This window comes from Mycteria americana, chromosome 18 (genome assembly GCF_035582795.1).
Source record: "Mycteria americana isolate JAX WOST 10 ecotype Jacksonville Zoo and Gardens chromosome 18, USCA_MyAme_1.0, whole genome shotgun sequence".
Taxonomy (NCBI): Eukaryota; Metazoa; Chordata; class Aves; order Ciconiiformes; family Ciconiidae; genus Mycteria; species Mycteria americana.
The window spans coordinates 8,415,469-8,438,893 of NC_134382.1; the positions used below are offsets into that span (position 1 = coordinate 8,415,469).

General features: G+C 42.8%; 1 protein-coding gene across 3 annotated transcripts in view; it reads right to left on the minus strand.

The window, feature by feature from the left end:
* The window catches only part of DVL1 (dishevelled segment polarity protein 1), a 107,209-nt gene that overhangs the window by 33,760 nt on the left and 50,024 nt on the right, over positions 1 to 23,425 (minus strand). For 2 of the 3 annotated variants that reach the window (XM_075520407.1, XM_075520406.1), the window contains exons 3-4: positions 17,240 to 17,361; positions 12,078 to 12,190 (exon numbers count right to left, since the gene is read on the minus strand). In XM_075520407.1, coding sequence (XP_075376522.1) covers positions 12,078 to 12,190; positions 17,240 to 17,361 — 235 coding nt within the window. Of the gene's footprint in view, positions 1 to 714; positions 1,223 to 3,340; positions 3,471 to 12,077; positions 12,191 to 17,239; positions 17,362 to 23,425 lie in introns of those variants that run through there. The other variant, XM_075520409.1, reaches the window with a different exon arrangement.

The window sequence follows — 23,425 nt, forward strand, 5'->3', positions numbered from 1 at the left end:
GCTTTTCAACTAAAGTAACAGAGAAAGTTTAAGACAAGTGATGCTTAGTGCTTACTAAGGATTTTCCAGCATCAAGGGAACAATCAGGAATACAGAGGAAGCCAAGGCGTGGAAACGGCATCCATAGATATTTTCCCCTCAGCCTGCACATTTTCTGTGTTAACTAAAGAATAAAGACATTGCAGTCTGATACAATGCCATGGCCTGTATACGAGGTATGTCTGAATGACTGGCTGTCCCTGAAGGGATGCACTATTAACCCTGAGGACTCATGTGGCTGGAATGCTGCAAACTGTGCAGTAAAATTCACTCGAGAGTCCACGGGACCAACAACAGTCCTGAGGGCCTCAGGCAATGGAGATGCAATGTCCCATTTCTGTGCAAAGATAACAGAGCTTGTGCCCAAGAAATCAAGGACAGTGTCAGTGCTGCAGCCTATAAATCCCAAGGAACACTCAAGAGCAATGGGTCCAACATGGCAGGATCCAAATTCAAGAGACTGGGGAGCATCCAGTGGAAGATTTTATCAATACCGCAATACATTAGTACAGACATAAACTCCCCAAACCCAATAATAACCACCCAAACCTTCACATACCCTTTAGATCCAGCATGCATTAATATCGTTTTTATACCAAGTACCTCAGCTTCCCTGCACAAAGTAAGGGCACTGACTGCTTAGAAACTTCAGTTGAAATGAATGTTAATACCTACAGCGATACACGCGGGGCTGTGGTTCTGGATAGCATCTGACTGGTTCCAATGGCCTCATCAGGTGGTGACACCACTTGTGACAATATCTCCTACTGGGAGTGGGTCTCAGAGGGGAACGCTGCTGGGAGCGGAGCTCCTGTTGCCTCTCCTGCTGTGGCTGGCTCCTACCAAAACACTTCAAAAACGTGGGAGTGACCATTTCTCTCCCCACGCTGTGCCCACTTAAGGAAATCCCCAGCGTGCACCGTGACTATCACTCTGTCCAAGTCCAACAAACATATCCAGATGTACACGGAGCTTCCCACAAGTAGTTATTTTTCACGCACAGTGTGAGAGAAAAAAAGAGCCAGCTCAGGGCTCCGGCTGGGACACTGGAAAATTCCATTCCTGAAGACTCAAAGATTATGAAATATATATATATTTTTGCATGCTCTTCCTCCATGGCATAATCCCAAGGAAGCCTGTGCCCAAGAGGCAGCGCATCTGGTAAGCAGTGTATCTTGAAGGACTGGGGAAATAGAACAAAAATCATTTGCATTGACTTTGCCATTTGCCACTCTGCCATTTCCACAACACACTTTGTAATCACACCTGCAGGATACAAGTCACTCTTTTTCACGGATCAGATCTGAAAATCCAAATCCTTTTATAGCTACATTTTTAATGGGGTCCTGTAATATGACATAGCTCTCTTTATTGCAATAAACCACACATAAATAGACCTTTGGAATTTGCAGAATTGCTTTTTAGAATATAGTCAGGATACTAGAGATTATACTGATTTGGGGCTTCTTTTAAATTATCTCTTATTTTAACGTATTACAGAAATGTATCTCAGATCTAAATACATGGTTTTCCAGTCTCTCATAAAATTTCTCTTTTTTGGAGATAGAGGTGAAGGAATTTGTCATCCAAGAATAAAAAAACCCAAACATATATGTGTGTTTCTCATCATTAAATTCCATATACTTCTGCTAGTGTCTTTACCAAGAGCAAAATGTTTCTCAGCTTTAACCTGATGTAAATGCTGATGATGGAGCAACTCTACTTGTTCTAGAGAAAGCCTAACGCAGACAGATTGTTCTGTCAGGATACAAACCACCTAAAGCAGCAACGTGTAAAAGTTCGCAAGGCCTAAATATGGACATCATCATTAAAAACAGCAACACAGACAAGTTTCACAAAATCAAAGTTCGGCACGTGGCAAACCACAGCCACAGTAGGGAAGCAAATATTGGATCTTATATGTGTATGTGCCCATGTCTAGCTGAGGTTCACTGAGGCTTGCATTTAAGGTCTTCACTTACAATCGGGGATGGACCATTGCCTTGGTATCAAGCAGAGGTTTCTGTTCATTCTGGTGAAATCTGTGCTTGACTTACAACTGACAGAACTTTGTTTATGTACCTCAAATACTCTCTCAAACCGCACACCCTGGCGTTACTAGTGTGTACTTCAATACCGCAGCACAGAAGCGGTGTTTGTTGAATTATTAACTTCTTACAGAAGGACAAAAACTTCAGAAACTGTGAAGGTCTGCACCTTCTGTGCAATTTAAGGATTGCAATAGCTCAGCTGCTCTCAGGGTTCAGCCGTTCAAACACTTCAGAAACAGATCTGCATTCCTTGACTGGGTCTTCAGGACAAACACAAAACAAATACAATAGGGCATGAATTTGTTAAGACAGGACATTTAAAAACATGTCAGTAGTGTCATAAAGCTTCTTCAACTCCCCATTTCCCTGAGAGTTTTTCGTTAGCCCTTTCTTGCCAGTTGTTCCTCACAAGCCTAAGGAATTAGGACAAACGCAAGATGATGATCCTTTGTCTAAATTGGCGTTTGCTTTTAGTGTCATTAACGGCAGCGAGGTTTAATATTACAATGGTCTCAGCATTGTCGTGCAGTGTTACCGCAGACGCTAAATGAGTACCTCAAGTGCTAAATTTTAAAACAGATTTACCATATTTGTTCAAGATTTTGACCCGAGCTCTTCAAAAAGTAAATGTTCTCCAACATCATCCAGGTCGGTGTCATCATCCGACTCGGAGACTGTCCCAGTGTTATGGATTACTCGGGTATGAACGAACCAGTGCTTTTTAACAAGTCTCTATGAAGTTTTAATGCTTCCTAGGGAACAGCGTTTTGGAAGCGTACCTCCGCTCCTGGAAAAGTTCACCGCCTCTAACGTCCGAGTAATCTTCCTTCCCCCGTCTCTCCCCCAGACTTGGGTCGTCTTCAGCCACACAGAAAACCCTCTGATCCTTGCCCCCATCACAACGCTTCCTCCCGCCGCCGGTTCCCGTCCCGCCCCGCCGCTCCCCGCAGGGAGCCGCGGCCGATACTCCCTGCCCGCTCACCGCCAAGCCCGCGCCCCCGCCCGGCACCTGAGGCGCCGCCGCCCCGCCACCGCCCGGGGACCCCGCCGCGGCTCCGGGACCCCCTCGTTCCCCCACCCCACCCCACCCCGCCCCGGGCAGGGCCGGGCCGGGCCGTTCCCCCCTCCCCAGAACTCCGGGCACGGAAGGCGGTTGCTGCCCGCGGCCTCGGGCTCCGCAAGGCCGCCCAAAAGGCGGCGGCCGCGGGCGGAGGAGGCCGTGGGGATGGCGGCTGTGGGCTCTGCGTTACCTCAGCTGCGTGCGGGCACCGACCTTAGAGTTCTTCCATGGAGACTGGAAACCGCTCACAGAAGCAAAGCCCTCCCCCGCGAATGGATGCCTTCGGGGGGTGGGCAAGCTACATCTACTCCTTGAATACCTCGGGACAAATGACTCTAGGGGAAGCAAGGCTGTCCTTAAAAATAAACCAAAAAAAAAAAAAAAAAAAGGAGAGTCCTACTGACATGGGATCTGGAGTTGCAGAGTATCGTGTTTCCAGTATACAAAGAAAACACAAAGCATGTGTTTTAGGGTTGTCTTGTAGGTTCAGGGGACCCACCAGAAACAGTAAGCAAAGAAAAACTTTGTCCCCTCCCGTCCCCGTCTTCTAATGGGGAAGGGCAGCCAATTTCTCACGTGTAAAGCACAGCCAGGGAAATCAGATTACAGCAGCAGGCATCATACAGCGCTTAGAAGCCAAGACACAGATTTATACAGTATTTTACATGGCCCTTGGATTCTCCAGAAGCATTAGGTACGAAGAAAGTGAAAGGCACGGACACGCTGAGATGGATGAATGATGGCAGTAACGTATATATTTTGTCTGTCTGCCGTGACTCAATCCAACGTGACTGTGCTGCCCGCAGCAGGACTGCGCCTGGAACACTGCCTCAGATCCGAATACCGCATCAGCAGAAATTCATTGGCACCTTTCAGCCCATTCCAAACAGCCAAAGCAACCGCCAAAACCCTGCTAACAAAGAGGTATGGGAGGAAATGGAAAAGGACCTTAAATCTGTGCCTTCTGAAACATGCTGTCCGTTTCTAAGTTCTTTTCTGCGTGTCACATCCAGGCAACCAAACTTGGTCCCGCTGCAGAGACGCAACGGAAAGACCCCAACAAAGGAAAAACCCATCTCTAAATGCAGTTTCCCTCCCTCTGCCTCTTTAACTCAACTCTTCTGTAGTGACTTATTTTATCAAATATGAACATACTTTTATTATTATGTTATTACAATAACTCTGTTTATTATACAAAGATATATTTTTAAAGGCTTCTGATTAGCAATGCGTTGGCCTACCTGCGTAAATTAAAACTTCGATTTATGGCTCTTCTCATATCGTTCAATATAAACCAAAAATGGAAGGGAATTGTTCTTTGAGCACTGTAAAAGGTCCACTTCATTGTTTCCCTCAAAGCCAGTGCACAGCTGGATCCAGCTGGAACTGGAATGGGTGAACAGATGTGAGGTAAAGAAAAGGACTTTTAGTCTTATTTTGCAGATCTGAAGAGGCACCAATAGTTGAGATCAACTTCCATATTTCTAGATATTCCAACTAAAATACCCCTGGTTTATATACCAGATCAGAAGAGCTCACTATACTAATAATGCCTCCTGTTTACATTTTTTCCCTTTCCTTTTTCCAGCTATATCTTCTCTGTTAAATTTTAAACAGAAAAAAGGGGTTCAACTTCACGTTTCCTGGTTGAACTAGATCTTCTTTTATAGAAAAGCTCCCATACGCTGCTCCAACAGATAAAAGTGGCTTTACCAGTATGCAGATACGCTTCAATTTTAACAATGTTTTATACCTCCCAAACAGCACCAGGTAGCCTTGAATTCACAGGATAGGCTTCCTGTGTAATTAAGGTGTGCATTTAAATCCATAAAGTTTTTGTAATCTCTCTACCCAATTAAAATGTCTTTTTCTAAGTTTTTCTAATTTAGCCAACATTGTTTGGGGGGTGGGAGTTGGAAACTATTATTATAATTGAGTATTTCACAAACCATGATTACAAGGCGTTTATTCATAAAAATACTCCCAGGTATCCACGTCCTTAGTCTGAACAAGAACCATTCCCTGCTCCGGTTCAATGCCTGTCCCACTAATAACCAGGGACTTTCTGCCCTGTTGACCCCCTGCTCCTGTTTCTTCATTAGAGGATGATGGAGTTCATTGAGACTGTCTGCCAAAAGCCTTTCAATGTGTCACAGAGATTAGAATAAAGCGTAGCCTAGGAGGTTAAAATATGTCCTACTTGACTTTTATCAACAGCAGAGTAGGCCCTGCCTGAGGGACGAAAGCACATCAAAGTACTAAATCAAATAAGCCTTGAAAGCGGAAAAGCGTAGAGCAGCATCTGCTCAAGGAAGCTGTAAAGAGGGTTCCGTGACACTGCAGAGAACAAAGGTGAGAGTGTCTCAGGAAGAAGAAGTCATAGCCGAGCTCCCAGTTAAGAGAAAAATCAACAGAGTCCCCACCAATGCAGAAAGCCTTTACCAATTATTAACAGGAAAAACGTTACCACTTTTTCAAGGAAGACTTGCAACCCCGTCTGTGCAGCTCGCTGTTGCATGCAGGGGTCAGAGTCCCTGCCACGTTAAGTAGGGAAGAATGGTGACTATTGCATTGTCCACTCCTGCTTTATGCTTGTACCCATCTGCGTGCCGTATCCCTATACCTTGACTTGTCTTGTGTTTGAAGTTCTTTGGAAGCCTTCAGCCCTTAATCATTCTACAGTGCTACCAGAGAAGGGCTTCTAGATGTTGCCATAGGACAGATGACAACCAGTAACAAAGTTCCTGCTCTCACAGGCACACAGTCCTACACCGCCAGTATCTCATGCATGGCCGTCCGGTCACTTCAAAACTTCAGAGGCTCACCAACCACCTCATAGTTGTTTATACATGACAGTCTTTAAAGAGCAATAATTGCTGAGAAGAACTGTATTTTCAGCTACCACTGTTCAAGTTCCCATTGCAATTGTTTCATAGTCCCAGCCCTTTTTGTTCAGATTCCTTGGCACGCACTATGGTAAAGAATACATATACTGCAGCAACGACTGGAAATCTGCAACAGCCCCTCTTCCCAAACATTTGGGGATCTACAAGTGTGCCCACATTAAGAGCTCAAAGCACAGGTCATTACCCGTCGTTTTTCAGCTGGCTGCACAAGAGTTAAGTGCACCCCACAGCAAACTCGGTGTTGAAACACTAGTGTCGACACTTGACATCTACAGACTTGTCAGAAACCGAGCGGTAGCTATAAAACATTCTCCAATGCCAAAGAAAACTTGTCCCTTAATTACCCCCCTAATTAGAGCTTCCACAGTCCCCTTTCCCACTCCTCCTCAGGAAGCTGACATGGGAGCTTTGTTCCAGACAGCAAGGGGTCCCACCAACATGTGCCAGGCAGACCTCCCGCGCTTCTAATTACGATCCTCACTCTACTTTCACTTAATAGGACTTTGTCAACTTTCCAAAGCAACAAGGACTTTTGTTGCTTTAAGAGAGAAAGCGGAGCTCTGACATACTGACAGCTCAACTCTTTCAGACTAATTTTATATGAAGGATCTAACCCTGATGCCAGGGATAGGTTTGCTACTAATTAGTGTGAAAAGTGATCAGGAAAAGACGTATTCCCCAATTCATACAAAAGCCTCTTTGGATACAAAGCCTCTCCAAAAAAAAAAAAAAAAAAAAAAAACCAACAACAAAAACCCAAACATTTCTCTGCACATGCAGTCTCCACAATATAATCATAATTATACCTTAAAATACATATATATATACACACACACAGAAGGTAACTTTGTCCACACTTAGCTGACAGGACTCATCTTTCTCAGCTAGTTCACTTTATGAACCTCACTAAGAATACAACGGCGGTATCAGAGTGAAACCTCTTTCCGCTTGCACTCTTGGTGGGAAACCTCATGCTTGAAGCACGAGAATAATACAGCAAACTTAAACTTAGGCGATTCCCTGGAGAAAAATTACGTCTCTGCTTGTTGATCCTTCATTGTTTCCCCAGCTTTCTGAGCATCCGTGGACGAGAATTAGGGCGTGCTTTGCACATATGACATCATACACCATTCCGGTTCCCATTAGCAGAGAACAGTCTACTAAATATTACTGAAAAGGAGCACAGTAAGATGAAAAGTTGGAGACCCCATAAACAAGTGTTCTTGCTACAGGTAACAGGCTGGTGCACAAGTAACCAAAGCTCCAGCAGAGGAATGACACAAGTGTAAAGCTGTCCCTAGACCTCACACAGCTGGTCCAGGTCCAGGTCCAGAAATCAGGTCCAGGAGCAAAGTCCAGAAAGCAGCTTCCCCTAGCACCTACTAGGCATTCAGTTCAACACAGAATTTGAGCACATACTTTAACTACATAGTTGAGGTTGACCAAAATCACTTGGATTTAAGCATACTTCCTTGAAGTTAAGCAGGTGCCTAAGTGATGAAAGGCCCAACAACAAAACCAAGAGCATTCCACGGCTGATGAGGCTGGGAGCAGGCTCTGCTGATGTTGTGTGTTCGGACATCTACAGTAGGTAAGGAAGGGAGTTACAGAGGCATTGATAACTGCCCCTCTGGCTACCCTTCCTCCAATTCTCCATTTAAAAGGAAAACTCAAGCTAGGCAGAATTTGTCCAGCTGAGTCACTTCTGTTCCCTGATGCCATCAGCTGTACAGTGCTACCAGAGAAAGGCTCCTATTGGCATAGGACAGATTAAAACCAGTAACAAAGTTCCTCCTCTCTCTTAACTATAATTCTTTTGGAACTACATCCCTTCTCATTTTTCTCCCTATCTCTGGCAGACATTTCAGCAAGAAAATTATAAATGTGCTTTAAGTTTTCCAGATCAGTTTCCCTTATGATTTTCTTAGTGCTTGCATCTGAAATGTCACATACCTTCAAATGCACACTGATGAAGGAAGGAGTTTCATTATGCTCCTCAGCCCATCACATTCTCTTTCTGGGTATAGTTTTGAAATCAGAGAAGATACAAGCACAGGAGCATCCACGGCTATTCATTGCCTCTGCACTTAAAATAGCAGCATAATTTAAGGGAAATGGGTGGAAGAGCTTGCAAATACGCTAGCCTGTGTTGTTACCAGAGTGAATCCCTGGTCCAGTAAATCACAGCCCCTCTGCTGCAAAATCCTTTTGCATTTTCAATGGGAAGAGGTGTGAAAACTTTGTCAGATTACCAGGTGTGTCCCACATCTTCTGGCTGCAGTATGCCATCAATATTTATAATGGCCTCTGTATGTATGTCTACAATTGCCCATTAGCAATTCAGCAGAAACAGTTTTTCTATGATGAGTAATCCTGCAGCAATGAAGTAAAGCATACAGGCTAGCATTTGCGAACAATCCGCCCATGATACCACACTTTTAATTATCAGCCATCGGAGAATCTGGTTAGTTTACCATCACCCAGACTCTTCAAATCAAAATTGAATGCCTCTGCAAGAAACCTGTTGCAGTTCAAGCACAGGCTGTCAGGCTGAACTATCTGACAAAGTTTTCCAGTCTGTTGTGTCAACCGCACGATCATAAATTATCATTTCCAACTCTGAAAATCTATTGTAAAATTTCTGTTTCTAAAATTTCACTTGTACAATTAGGAAACAATTTGTGCAAATTAAAATGGACAGTAGAAGAGAAATGACAAAGAAACTGTTTAAACTCTTTGTGGAATTCTAATACTTTTTTTTTTTCCTAATACCAACAGTAGCCAGAGAGAAAACATTCCCTTTTCCCCGTACCCGCTTTCCCTGCCAGCTTCTCTCTCAGATATTTCCACTATTAGCTTTTCAGGGCAAAGCATCTGTCTGTTCTGAGCTCTCCATATAATACTTTGCCCTGTGAGCATTTTGGCTAAGAATAGCTGTGACTGCAAAACAAAGAGGAAACAAGTCGGCAACAAACATTTTTTAATTCATACACTGTCCTCATGCACAGACACACAAAAACGCTTAACCCTTCAGCTTCCTGCCAACTCATTCTTACCCCTTCCTCACACCCTTACTCCCAATAACTGGTCTGTGCAAGACCTTTTTTTTTTTATTTGAGCATTAAACTGGGGTTTTTTATGAATTAAAATCTGTGGCTTAAGAAAGACACGGAAGATTACGCTTTAAGGACTCCACTGCTATGTAGAATGACTGGGCAGCAAAGATAGGTTCATGGGTCTAACCTGTAATGAGAAGGAATAAAAGGCAGTCTACAACTAATGGTACCTACATAGCCCATTACTGGGTATTATTTTAATCTTTCTAAAAGATAAAACTTAAATCCATTTGGGAGATTAAGACGAAATTCTCATCTACTCATGATGGAGCTTTGCAGTGCAGGGCTGGAGCGCATTTAAAGTGAAAACTAGTGGCTAACTTAAAAGGAAGCTTCTGTTATGCTCTGAAAACAGTAGTGGGTCCCTAAACACCAGGCTGACATGAGGGAGATTTTTCTGCACAGCTCACAGGTAAAATTCTGCTTTTCTATTTACATTTACTTTGGGACATTTTCATTTTACCAATAGATCTTTGTTTTGCTTCCCTTCTCTTCCCTGCCCTGGGGTTTTCCCAAGTCAGAACGAGAACCTCATTCTGTTGGACCTCTCAATTCCACAGTGATCGGGGATCAGTGGAGTAAGCGTGCTTGACCTGTACAAGTTTTAGCTCAACATGTCTACAATCTATGCAGTTCCCAAATGGCTCATTAGCACCTTCTCTCACTTCACCTTGTTTGAAATGAAGGCTATAATACACTGTTCCTTGTTTCTTGTGGAGCGAGTACTTCTTTCCCTTTGTAGAGTATCCAGGGATATCCTCAATGTCAGGGTGGGTAATTCTTTGTCATTCCCTTTATACCAATAATGAGCTCAAACAGTTACAAACACTACGTGGTACATGTTATTTACAGCTTGGTGAGCTGGCAGTACTGCACGTATGTCTTGGCTACTCTGCATAATAATACCTATGGAACAAACCTATGAGTAATGCAGTGCTCCAATGAAGATCCCTTGTCCTGCCTCTCTGAACTACTATAGCTGTAATTTTGGTATTATTTAAACAAGTCTCTACAGGACAAGATCAAACGCTCTAAGTGCATTTCCTTCTTTCTGCAGGGAAAGGAGGATTTACCACTATTTCATAATGACAAGTGAGCACGTAGCTTCTGCCCTTGAAATAGCTGTGAACCAGGTGTCACAACCTTGCTGCCCTTCCTCCACCCTTGTCCCCCTTTTCCTGTGACTGTTCCCCCATTTTAAATCCAGCTGTGCTCCAGACAAAGAAGACATGAAGACTCATGACAAGAATGACTCTGCTAATGTATGACCGTTGTTACGAAGAGGTGCCTTAAAATCCTCCTCCAGGATAAGGGTATTTCACTTCTTTTAATCTTTTTAAGTGGCAGTTCAGGATATAGTGCTGAACTGTGCATTTTGGAGACATGCTTTCAACTGAAAATAACAAACTTGTGGTTTTGGGTTTTTTTAATAAAATATTATTATGACTGTAGAAACACTATGGACATTAAATAATATATTTCATGAGACCAAAATGATACAGCAGTTGTCCTTGCTTTATACATGTTAACAAAACTCACCTCTTGCTCATACGTATAGCCCGCTTCTGGTAGGAGACCTAAGTTGTTTTGAGAACAGGTAATGTTTGCATTACTGAGTGACATGTTCTTGCCTGCGCGCAGCTTAGATTGACAGGAGAAGGGAGGAAATTTTGTTCTATTTCTATCTAAAGGGAAAAGTATGAACTAGTTTCAGATCACTAGAAGATAGAAACTCCTGTGCTCAAACAATACCATATGAGCAATCTAGACTATGGTCCTAGACCAGCCATTCAACATCCAGCTCTTTTGCCACGAACGTCCATGGCAAAACATGCATTGGCATTAGTTTAATGTTAAAAGCAAATCACCTTTTAACATTCTTCCTGTAACAAGTTTTTAACACAACACTGTTAGAAGATTCTGCCTCTTTCTGTGATTTCCCAAAGGAATCTGCAGTCAGGATCAGGCAAAGACAGCTCTCTGCTCCACCCACTGAGTAATTTTCCTTCACTCTGAGTCAGTTACAAGTTGGAAGGGTTAAATGGACAGAAGGACACCTGCTTCGAACCCACAATATATATATGACTTCTGGTTTTCTAACTGGAGGCAAATACTTTAGTGAGTGGAGCTGTGAATAAAGCCCATCATGGCATCTCTTGGGCCCAAGTATTCCGTATTCTGAACCATTTTAAAGTCAATGGGTGGCACCTATTAATTCGTAATTAAGCCTGGAAATTCTTGTCTGGCAACAAATGAAAAAACAAGCTTACTTTGATGTACAGACTAGAGGCAAGAGATGAAGTTCTGTAGTTTATATCTGTACTTTGGGTGTACTTATGTATAAAAAGAAAGATCTTCAGAGCCAATGTGCTCTGAGGTGTTTTAGCGAATAAAACACTACCGCTGATCCAAGCCTAGAGAAATCAACAGAAATTGAGAGGATTTTGGCTCAGATCTTGCAATGTTAAAATACTAAGACTCTCAAACCGTCTACACTGCAAACTCCCAAAACATCATACAGATAATGTGTTCTACCTTTAAATGAGCAAACGAATAATGGAGGCAGCCTAGCCATGACAGTGTGGAGCTCAGCACTGGGTGACGTTATGCCTCTCCAAACTAAGCCTCTTCCAATACTAGAGAAAGTTCTGTATATTGTCAAAAAGAATCTGCCTGCCACTTTAGTGTAGGTTGTCCAGACCTCTTAGAAAATGCTGAGCTTCAAAGAGTTTCAAAGCAACCATCAAATTATTCCATTAAAATAATAATAGTCCCTGAAAGCACACAGGAATGCAGACACACTTCTCTTCTGCAGTATTCATGCAAAAGTAGTTCTTGCTCTGAAAGATTATCATAAAAATTGTTCTTTCTAAATTAAAAAGGAGAAAAATTAAATAGGACTCACCATCCTCATGCCCTTCTCTATTTCTCCGTCGATGTCTGTCTCGCCGGTGGCTAATAACTGACTCTGTTCCTGTTTCATTGTCCAGGCCATCCCGGCTGCTGGCAGCATTTGGGCTGTTAGAGAACAAACAGGAAGAAACAATGGAGTTATCTCTTTGTTTCTTTTTTATAAAAGCAGTTGCAGTCATGAGCATGTTGGTTTAGAAGCCAGAAAACTATTAAGCGGATTAGCTGCAGTCTTGCTGCAGCACTGCAAGCTCCCCCAGACTGCTCTGCTCACCCCAAAACTACCTGAAGTGTGAAAAGACAGTTCAATATCCATACCCTGACGGATGCACGGCGCTACGGACACAGCGCCATTTCCATAAGTAGTACCATCGTGACATTGAAAAAGCTGCCACAAGACTGTTGCATGAAATTTCCATAGCGAAAAAAGCCTACTGATGCGCTAAGAAAAGGGATCGTTTTAGCACAGTGAGATGACAACTAACTACAAGACAGCTTTAGCTGCTAACACACTTGCAAAGGAAATGGGATTTCAGCACAGTCCCATCACGAGAGCTTTAATGTCACACATTTGCAGCATACCTGCCTAACACAAGAACAGACACTGGTTTTTGGAAGAACAAAACTTACTGACCCTAACACTCATCTCGGCCTCCAAAACACCCCAAGTTCCTATGCATCTCTCAAACCCTCCCACGCTCATCCTGAAGATCACAGATCCAAGAAATATATACAAGTACGTATGAGCTCCTCTAGTAACGCCAACAGATAACATGGCCCTATCAGGAGCTTATTCTCAAGCCTGTAAATTGGGTTGCCTTTTCTACAATATCCCAATATATACATATATTTTTTAAACCAAAGCCAGTACTTCAGCTCAATTCCTTGTTCACCCCCAAACAGGTTTGTTTCCTGACAATAACCAAAGCTAGATACGCGGCATGCTGACAGCCAAAGGGAAAAGCTATAGGCCACTGTGGCCACTTTTAATACAGACTGCTGACCTTGAAGGTTGGAGTCTTGCAAGTCACAGCAAAGCTCAAAATAATTAAGTGCATGTCTGTGAAATGTACAAACAGACCCCAGGTCCTCTCCTCATGTTCTCAACTGTTTGACAGCCACACAGATATGCCAGCACGATATTAATCTAGTAAGTCCCAGTGAAGGACCGTTATGAGCAAGTGAGCTTTGGGCAAAAAGAAGAATGGTCTTGATGACAATCTCAGTGGCCAGATTGCTTCCACTCTGCTTTTGTGAGGGCTCCTACTGAGACTCCCTTTCCCACTACAATTAGCCAGAACAAAAGGTTTCAAAGAGATAGCAGAGAATTTGTCTCCATGGTTTAGGGCCACTTTCTGGGATGAATCTAAACAAACAGCAACAACAGCTCCGTATTCTTGAACTTCCAAGCATTGAGGAAGGGCCATTTCTCAGTTCATAGAAGCCAGACTGGCTTTCACCTCTAATTCCAACAGACAAGTTAAGTCGGCTAACCAAGAGCAGTGGCTGTAACAGAGAACACTGAATATGTAAGACCGGTTATTTGTGACCATCTGTTTCAAGATCTCTCCTGAGGGAAAAAAAAATCAGTCATGTTAAAGCAGAGTTGGCTGGAGCAAAGGGGAAGGTGGAGATGCTCTTTTTTCCCCCTGCTGAACACAACTAGCTTAGCTAGTTAGTTTTCCCCTCAGACTCAACCTGTTTTACGTATCTCTGCTATTCTTACATTTAATAAGCTACCTCGAAGCGGTCACATGGAAGGAAGTGGGAAAAGCCTCTTGGAGTGCTGGCAAAGGCCATAGCTCATTTTAATGGACTAAATTGTGGAAACTGATCTAAAGCTCCTGAAAACATAATAGCATATGATCTGACATGGGCTAATGCTCTGCTGTGAAAGATTTCGCTTAGAAAGTTATTGGTCATACTCTTCCTCTCTGTCCCCCAAATACCACCATTTAAAAAGGAGTCCCAATTCCCATCTGCCCTTTGCACCTATTATTTATGCCTGACATGTCCTATGTATGCACAGAGAGTGCATAAGGGCCATCATTATATTGCACCAAAGCATCAGAGTCATTAATGTATGTCTCCTAGAATTCCATGAGGCCAGAATGCACTGCCACGCACATTTTACACAGGGAATTAAACTACCAATGATCTAACCAACTGGTCCCATGGGCTTCCGTGGAAGCTGGACCCAGAGCTGGTATATGTGTAAGCACATCTGTATAGCACTACATTTAAGAGGACTGCTGAAAAGCCTTCTGCACACCCACACACTTTCTTTGCATTAATGAAATGTACTGACATGCCCACCACGCAAATTAGGAACCTGAGGTTGTTATTCAAGAAAATGTCTGACTGCAATTTTTAAGCCCTAACGAAGCCACCAAAATGCAAGTACATATTTCAGTGTTGCCACAAGTACGTTTGCATTTCTTGTTTCAGTCCAGTACAACTGAAAAGGGAAAGAGGGTGACAGTTTCCGAGGGTGACAGTTTCCTAGGGTCACCTGCGAGGCTCTCGGACATCTCGGCAGCACCATCTAGTGACTACTGCTGATCTTCCCACTACGAAATCTCTTCCTAGGCTAAACCCACCTATAAAAGGTGGCTTACACCCTAACAAATGGTGCAAAAGGAACCTCACAGCTGGCTTGTTTCCTCTCTCATTGCTGAACCAATTAAATTCCATTCAATTTTCAGTGCACATACCCAAGAGCTGTGTAAGAAAGGTAGCTCGGAGGTCATTATCCTCAACTCACTCATGCACCTCCACTACTAAACCAGGAGCAGCCTCAGCCATTCAGATGAACGCGGATTTGGCAGCCACTGAAGAGAAGCAGTGGAGCGTGAAATACAGGATGAACTTCAGAACCCTCATCAGGGAGGGAAAAAGTAAATTTTCTTTGGATTTAATCAATGATGAAGCAAAATATCAATACTGTCAGGCAGCTAGTTGAGATTACCACTTCACCTCTGCTAAGGATCTCATTCCCTTGGATGATATTGCCTGCTGACCTGTCTGCTTCATCTATTTCTTGTATTCTTTGCTGTCCAGCAACATTTCTGTTTGTACAATTATACAACACCTAGCTCAGCTGGTTGGCTCAGCCTTCAATCGACACTGAAGAAGGAAGACAGGAGATGACAGATCTCTGGTAGTTTGAATAGCAGTAAAAAAAAATGTCAGGGATTTAGGAACCAAGAAGGTAAGTCACGCTTACAGAAGGGGAGGTAATATGCGAGTATATAGCAATACTGAATTTACAGTTGTGAAAGTTACAGGGTTGCACTACTGATCTCTTAAATGGAAATACTATTCAAGGAGACAGCATGCAGAAAGGGCACTGAACACACTATTGCAGAATCACCACACCAAAATCCCAAGAAACATCCTTTTCAAAAATTGCTGGAGAATTGTAAGTGATCGGAAGAGAACTACAGTCATGATTCAAGTTCTGGAAACCACGCTTCATAATGAACAACTTGAGCAGCTCAACTTATTTAGTTTATCCGAGAGAAACAAATAATTTCAAAATATGGTGGACTCTTTATCACTTGGAATCTTTAAACCTAGACTGAGTGTGTTTTAAAATGAAATTCTAATAGCAAAAGAGAATTAAGGGCTTCATGCAGAATAATCGAGTGAGATACTCTGCCCTGTGTTACGGAAATAAACTTAGGTCATCATTAGGCTCTCTTCTGGATTGAAAAAATAAAACACAACAGCAAAAAAACCACTACAAAATGTTAAGACATTCAATTGTGAAGAGAAGAACAAAAAAAGGCATTAAGGGAGAACAAGTTTTAGTCCAGAAGACCCTCCCACAAGCCAGATTCTCTACTGCAGTTTAAAACAAGAAAGAAAAAAAGGGGTGGGGGAGAGAGAAGGAAGGAAGGTGGTTTATCTAGGAATGAGAACACAAGCCAGAAAGCACGACCTCCCGTGTTGCTACTCCTGACTCAGCACGACCTGCGGAAGTTACTGCACCCCTTTGAGGATTCCCACATTTGCTTTGTAGTATGAAGTCACCATCGCTTGCAGCACTGTGCTGGCTGACGGCAGGAGGACACAGACAAGATTTTTAGAATGCTGTGGAAGACAGCAGGTGCATCAGCAGAGCACAGCTTAAATTTCATCGGTCTGAGTACATACAGGACATTAGTACATACAGTGAGCGGTTCCACAAACACAGACTTGTGCCTAACTTACAATGTAATTATTTTTTTAAATAAAGTTTGATCTTGCAGCTATTACATGTAGGTATAGGTCAGGAAAGACAAAGAACTAATTACATTTGGAGGCCACGTGACTGCACTCATACAGGCCTCTCCCAGTCAACATGAAGCAATTCATGAACGCACGAGGGCAGTAAAGCCCTTGCAAGACACCCAGTGTCAGGCAGCATTAATATTTCCCAAGATTTCTTATACCCTCTAGAAGGCATTTATCTGTAAAAGACTCATATGCAACACGAAGGGCTCTTCCAAGCAACAGATATCGCAGAAAGCAATGGAAACGCATGACACCAGGCAAATCAAGACCACGTTTCCTTCTCCAAACACATACTAAGATCACAGCTAGAACCAGGTCCTGCTTTAAATCCTCCTTGCGTAAATTCAGAGGGCCTCCCTGAAAATGAAGGCATTCTGAAGATATACATTGGCTCTGCACACGTAACAGGAAATAACAAGGCTACCATTAAATCAGATGACTCCCAGTCTGGCTATACGCAGTTCGAGCTGCTAGCCTCTATATGCACAGGGAGGAGGCATTATTCCTTATGTAAATTTTTGCTCTTGATATCAGTATTATGCTGGCTCTGCATACTACATAAAGATACATAACATAGTAATAAAAGGTTGTCATCCATACACTACAAAAAGCATTTTGGGCTCCCTCTCTACTTAACCCTTCCACAGTGGGTTTCAAAATGAGATATACAGGATATATATTTCATTCTAACAATGACAGGTTTTTTTCCTTCCCACCTCCCTTCTAATTCCTCAGTTCTAATAAGTATATTATTTTTCCAACAATAAATAGCTGGTTTGCAGCAGCAGGGAGAAATGTGGGGAAGAAACAGACAGGAATTGCATTTTTTGGTTTAAAATTTAAAAAAAAAAAAAAAAAAAAAAGACAACTTGCTCTTACTGGAATGACGGAGGCCGGGAGTCTCCAATGCCGCCTGTTCTCTCAATGGGTGGCGGAAGGTCAGTGTGGCTCTCAGTGCACTGGGAGCCCGTGTCAGAGTGGGAGCTTTCAGCCAGGACCAGCTGTCAACAGAAAGAAGAGAATTACATACATTTGTACAGGTTTCTCCACTCTGACATAAGGTGTTCAGCTACTGCTTTGCTAAATATTCTGTGAGATCTAAGGGAAAGTAGAGGAAAGGAAGTGTTCAGTGACCAGTTGCATGGATTCCTGCCAAACTTTCATAAAATCAGGTTACTCTCAATCTGAAAATACAAAAACACCATCAGCTAGGATATGCACAAAATTCCTGCAAGCACAACAAAAATTTTCTCAACTCAGAACAAACAAGCACACTAGGCAGGGAGTGCACTTTTTCTTGTGACTCGTCGTTACAGCATTCTCTGAGTTTCCTAACCATGCAAGTTGTCAGCATTCTTTGCAAAATGCATGCACACTGTAAGACTGCACACTCAGTCTGGTTTTGCCATGACAAAAATAAAAAGCAAAAGCTGAACCTTTACAGTATGACACCCCAAACGTGGTATAACTTCTTATACAAAGACCCTCAAAACCCCCGAAAATTCACAATATGGTCTGGACCAATCACCAAATCTCAGAGTTGCCGTCACCTCTGTTAAGAGTCTGAATTAAAACCAAAATCCACCAAATCTCAGCAGCCATAAACTTTAGGAGGAGGACCAGATTTCTGATGTTCATCATACTTGTGTCTCTTGTGCCTGTTTTGTCTCTTAATGTTCCCTTAAAGCAGAGCAGCAGATAGGAAAAGTCATTTTCCAATCACGCCATGAAAACCAGCATATGCAGTGTGCACTCTTCTATAATTCATAATGACCTGAAAACTTTTATAAAACTACCCTGTTGTAACTATCACCTTCAAAACTCCTCTGACACTGACATTTACATTCATGGAAGCTGAAGGTGCCTGGCAGCCTGTCAAGCAGGGTAGAAGGAAAGGCTGCAGAGCACCCCACACACAGCACTCGCATGCAAAGAGGTAATTGAAGGTATGCTGCAACAATCAATCTTCTCATTACAAACACCAAGCATTTATATACAGCCTGGTGTGTTTGGGAATTATTATATATTCCAGTCCCGTTACAAGGCAGGGGTGTAAATTCTTCATATAACAACTAATGCCAGAGCATATTATTTCTGTTTCCTATCAACATCCTCAATCATGAATAGGGATGCTCCTGGATAAGGGATCACAGGGATGGGCATGGCATACAAGAGGCTTACTATACTCAATCTTACTTCTGATAAATTCAGGACAAAAAGACCATCTCCATCCAGTATGCCTAGGGTGACATCTTTAGTCAGCAGATAAAGAGACAAGAGAAAGAAGAATGAGTCTCTCTTCCTTCTTTAGGACAAGAGGAAATGGCCTCAAGTTGCGCCAGGGGAGGTTTAGACTGGATATGAGGAAATTTTTCTTCACTGAAAGAGTTATCAAGCATTGGAACAGGCTGCCCAGGGAAGGGGTTGAGTCGCCATCCCTGGAGGTATTTAAAGGACGTTTGGATGAGGTGCTTAGGGACATGGTGTAGTGGTGGGCTTGGCAGTGTTAGGTTTATGGTTGGACTCGATGATCTTAAAGGTCTTTTCCAACCTATATGATTCTGTGATTCCTATCCCCACCCTCCTGGTTTGCAGCTCATCGTAATACACTGATTGACAGAGGATCTTACATTTAACTAAGATCTGATTCTAGCCACTTATCTACCAGGCTAGTATCTACTTTTCTGTATTTAAAAAAAAAAACAAACAAACCAGAGATGCTTTCTCTTAAAGGATCCTTTTGTACACCTAGGTGAAATGGTTAATTTTTTTTTTAAATCTTACTAGTGCTGGAATAAGCTCCTGGCTGAAGTGTACACCCACCCAGGAACCAGACACAGTGGGTCCTTTCTCTACCAATGATTCAGGAAGTCTTTTATAAGAAAATCAGCATTTGTGTCTCAGTTTCCTAACCCAGAAAGGCAGGATTCTATGGATTTTACACAACCGCGATTAAAAAAATTAACACAGTTAATTATGGAATGGTGTGGACTATCCCTTTGGGCAGTTGGGGTCAGCTGTCCCGGCTGTGCTCCTCCCAGCTTCTTGTGCCCCCCAGCCCACTCGCTGGTGGGGTGAGGAGCAGCAAAGGCCTCGACTGTGTGTAAGCCCTGCTCAGCAGGAATGAAAACAGCCCTGGGTTATCAACTCTGTTTCCAGCACAAATCCAAAACACAGCCCCATACTAGCTACTGTGGAGAAAATTAACTCTCTCCTAGCCAAAACCAGCACAACTGGGTAAAGCACCACTACAGAAAAACAAACCATGTGCACTGGTCCAAGATTCCTTTTAATTTATCTCTGTAAACAGAATGTGGTAATTCCCAATTAGAAGTTCCAGTTCTAATTCAACTTCACCTGCTAGATTAAGTGGTTATTTTTTATTAAAAAGCATTACGGTGGAGAAAGAGATTCGAGTCCTCTACTATTCAAACCAGGAAGGCAGATGAGAGGTTTTGCCCAAAATGAAAATGGAATTCCACCAACTGAAAGACTTGGTTAGTATTTTAAATGACTGTACAAAAATTAGTCTCCCATTAAGCTGAGCAGCCTACGCAGACAAACCCCACCAAGGACTGCCTGCACTTCAAACAGACAAGACCAAGAAAAAGGCAGGGAGGCAGCATTGCCGATACCCCTGTACCGAGAACAAATCAAGGCAAAATGAAGCAACTTGCTCAGCCTCGCACAGGGGGTCTGTAGCAGCCCTGAAAGCAAATTCAGACTTTGCACATCCTAATCTAGTTCCATACTTTCCTTGCTATATTTTGAATGCTTTTGCAAGAATAGGGAAAAAACCCACACTCGATCAGAAAAGAAGCTAAAAACGATGCATATGTTTCAACAGCCCGCTGATCACACACAACACTTTCCGGCCACTACCAACAGAAGTTAGACTTGAACTAGTGACCTAGAGGTGAAAAGGTTTATATCCTATTACCAATCTCCTGAGACATCTAATCGCTTTGCCGAGTCTCTTTAAACTATATAAGGTCTTTAATTAAATAAACGCTCAAAGAACAATATAGATTATTACCTTTTACTAAGAGGCAACAAGCTCTCAGCTTCCCTCTATTTTTAGGTGTGGAAGAACTAGCCCTATATAAGAGATTCCAACTATAATTGGTTAATTTATCAAGGACTTACTCTAATATAATCATCAGATAGACGCTAGCTGTTAAAGAAGGGGATGGAGAAGGAGAGGGAACAGGATAGGAAGGGACTGGTGTCCAGGATGCAGTATATTACTCCTAAGAGCATATACCATAAATATGAGAAGGCAAACACACACAGACTGTCAAAAAGGAACTGCCTGAAGACAAAACAGTTCTCCAGCACCACATGGAGTCAGCTGCATTATTCAAACTCTCTTATCACCAAAGCAAGAGCAACAGAGGAAACACTGAAGGGAAAAATAACATGAGCTTTCCTAATAACTTGATAATTAAGGTTTCTTTCTTTCAGGTGGGGAAGTTAATGGGAGATGTTTAGAAAGCATGTTGGCATTATGGAGATGCAAGAACGTCTCTGAGCCTGGCTCATCCCCTGAGGAATCTCTGCGCAAGTGCTTTCACTAACAAAATCAAACCAAGGGATAAAAAGAAGAAAAAAGAAATAAAACCAGAACCTGGGTGTAGGCAAGAGCTATACATCCCCTCACCCTTCACATTCTAAATTGTATCAAGCTATGCAAAAAGCACCTGGCCTGAGTTACTTGAAAGCAGGAAAACATGTTCCTTCTTAAGCCTTTCTGCTGATGGCAACACCTGTCTCAAAGATGCACTTGATGCGAAAAAAAGAGATGAGCCAACAAGACAAATCCTTTCCATATTTCAGGATATTTGGTTTTAGTATTTCCCTGCTCCTGAAGGAAGAAGCCTTGGCAACGCAGCACCCGTTACGAAGGCAAGCCCACCGTACTGATGGAGGTTGCAGATCGTCTTGGGAGTGCTGCTGAGCAGAAGCAAAATCCACTGCAGCAAAGCAACTACTTTGTGAATATTACCCCTGGGCTGCGATTTCCTGAGGGATAAGCACTGGGTACCCGCTTCTTACTGACCTTCAGTGGGATTAGAGTCACAAACAGCCTCAGACTATGCCATTACCATTATAAAGGGAAGAGGGCTGCAGAAATTACCCATACGAATCTTTCAGCTGCATTCAGGAAATATACCACTTTAAACTTGAATCAGCTCACTACCAGATATAGTGAACTCGAGATACATTCCAACTCAAGAAAAGATACTAGCAATATCTCCTGTTTCCCAGTAGCTTGTTAATCCTAGATAAAGGTCTTTCAGATTTCAAGTAGTAAATCGTAAGCACAACAGCCATGATAACACAGCGGCAAGTGCAGAACTTCTCACATTTACCTTCCCAAGTTAAGATCCACGCTGCACTGGCTGTACTGCTAGTTGCAGCCTGGCTCAGGCATTTCCACACAAAGTACATTTACTGTAATTTAGACACACCCTTTGGGGTGAAATTTTTGCCCCTGAAGAATAATAATAAATAAATTAAGAACCCCAAGAGTGTAACAGTTTAAATAGCTTGCCTAAGGTGATCTGACTCTCATGATAACCAGGACCTGGGAGGTCCTGCAAGAGGACCTGACTTCAGAGATTTAAGCAAGACAGCTTGCAGCAGTTACATTGCTAAAACAAGACACAGACTGTCCAGATCTATGTCTGGTTACAAAAGGAGCACTCACCCTTCATCAAAGCTTTCATTCTTCACTTACAGATCGCTGTGTTCAAGAGCACTAGAATATAAATGTATGGCTGCAGACCAAATTAACAAAAACACTGGGAAAGAGCATTAGAAAAACATTTGTTGTGCTAGGAAAGAAAATCTGCAGTAGAAGATGGCACGTGCAGCAAGATTATTAAGACTGCACTGTCCAGCTGATTTTTCCCAAACGTCAAAAGGATCAGAAAGGCAGCACAACACCTAACACAATGGAATGCTGGGCTCAGCTGGAGCTTCGCAGTGAGTTAGCAGCCCTGCCTCTTTCCAGGCACCTCGCAAAATGCCTTCAATTTGATGAGGGTTTGACGGTGACTGCAGAAAAGGAAGAATTCTGTGGGGGTGTACACTTGTTGACAGAATTCTCATGTCACTGTCCTGGCTACACGTGTGGGCACACAGAATTGCTGCTCCCTGCTTTGCCGTGCTAGGTAGGAGATCCTCATTTCTTCTAACGACGAGTGTCACTCTGTAAATCATTAAGTACCCTATCAGCTTTAAGATAAATTGTGTCCTTTTCTTTGACAAGCTATGGTAGGAATGAAATGCTCCAGTATTATACCACTTTGAACGGACAAGATAACGCACTATTGGACTGTCACATTACAGACTTCTCACTGTGTTTCTGCGAGAAAAGTAGTGTTAACCCCAGCTTCCTGGCCAGAAGCCAGCCCTGATAATTATATTTCACCCATCAAGCTTCCCCTGCAGTTTTGACTTGGCAGTAGCATTTTAATCCATTTCTTTACTTGCACTGTGTTGGTACTGTGTGCTGTTCAAGAGCATGCCTGTGGGCTGTAGAACAGCTGTTGGGTTCCACCCCAAAGGACTGCATTTCAATGTGAAACGCGGATGTCTTCTGTGTGGTGCACGTGGAGGAAGTTAATAAAGAAGTGTGGAACTAATTGCAACTGTTGATTCAGTTCATTCCATCCTACTGAATGCTGTTTGTTTTTTCAGCTGAGGTCCTACCATCACACTCACTACTAAATCTTTCCCAGAAGTGGAGAAATCGTATCAATCCTGGCACGTTAGAAAAGAATCGTACGTTCTTCTGATATCCCCAGTGATTCCCACACAGCCACTTCCAATTCATGACAGTACAACAACAGTGTAGTGTTCAAGTTAGCTACTCTACGCTGCGGTAACAAAACATGCAGCCTATTCATTCTGACAAAAAGTGCTTCTGTGCTAGAGAAGGTTACCCAGCATTGCTAGGCACCTGCTAAGAAACAGTTGTCTCGGAACTCATGTGCAGAAGTAAGTGCTCAGTTCACTGTCCGTGTCAACGCTGCTCACTTCAGCAACTAGACTTCCAAG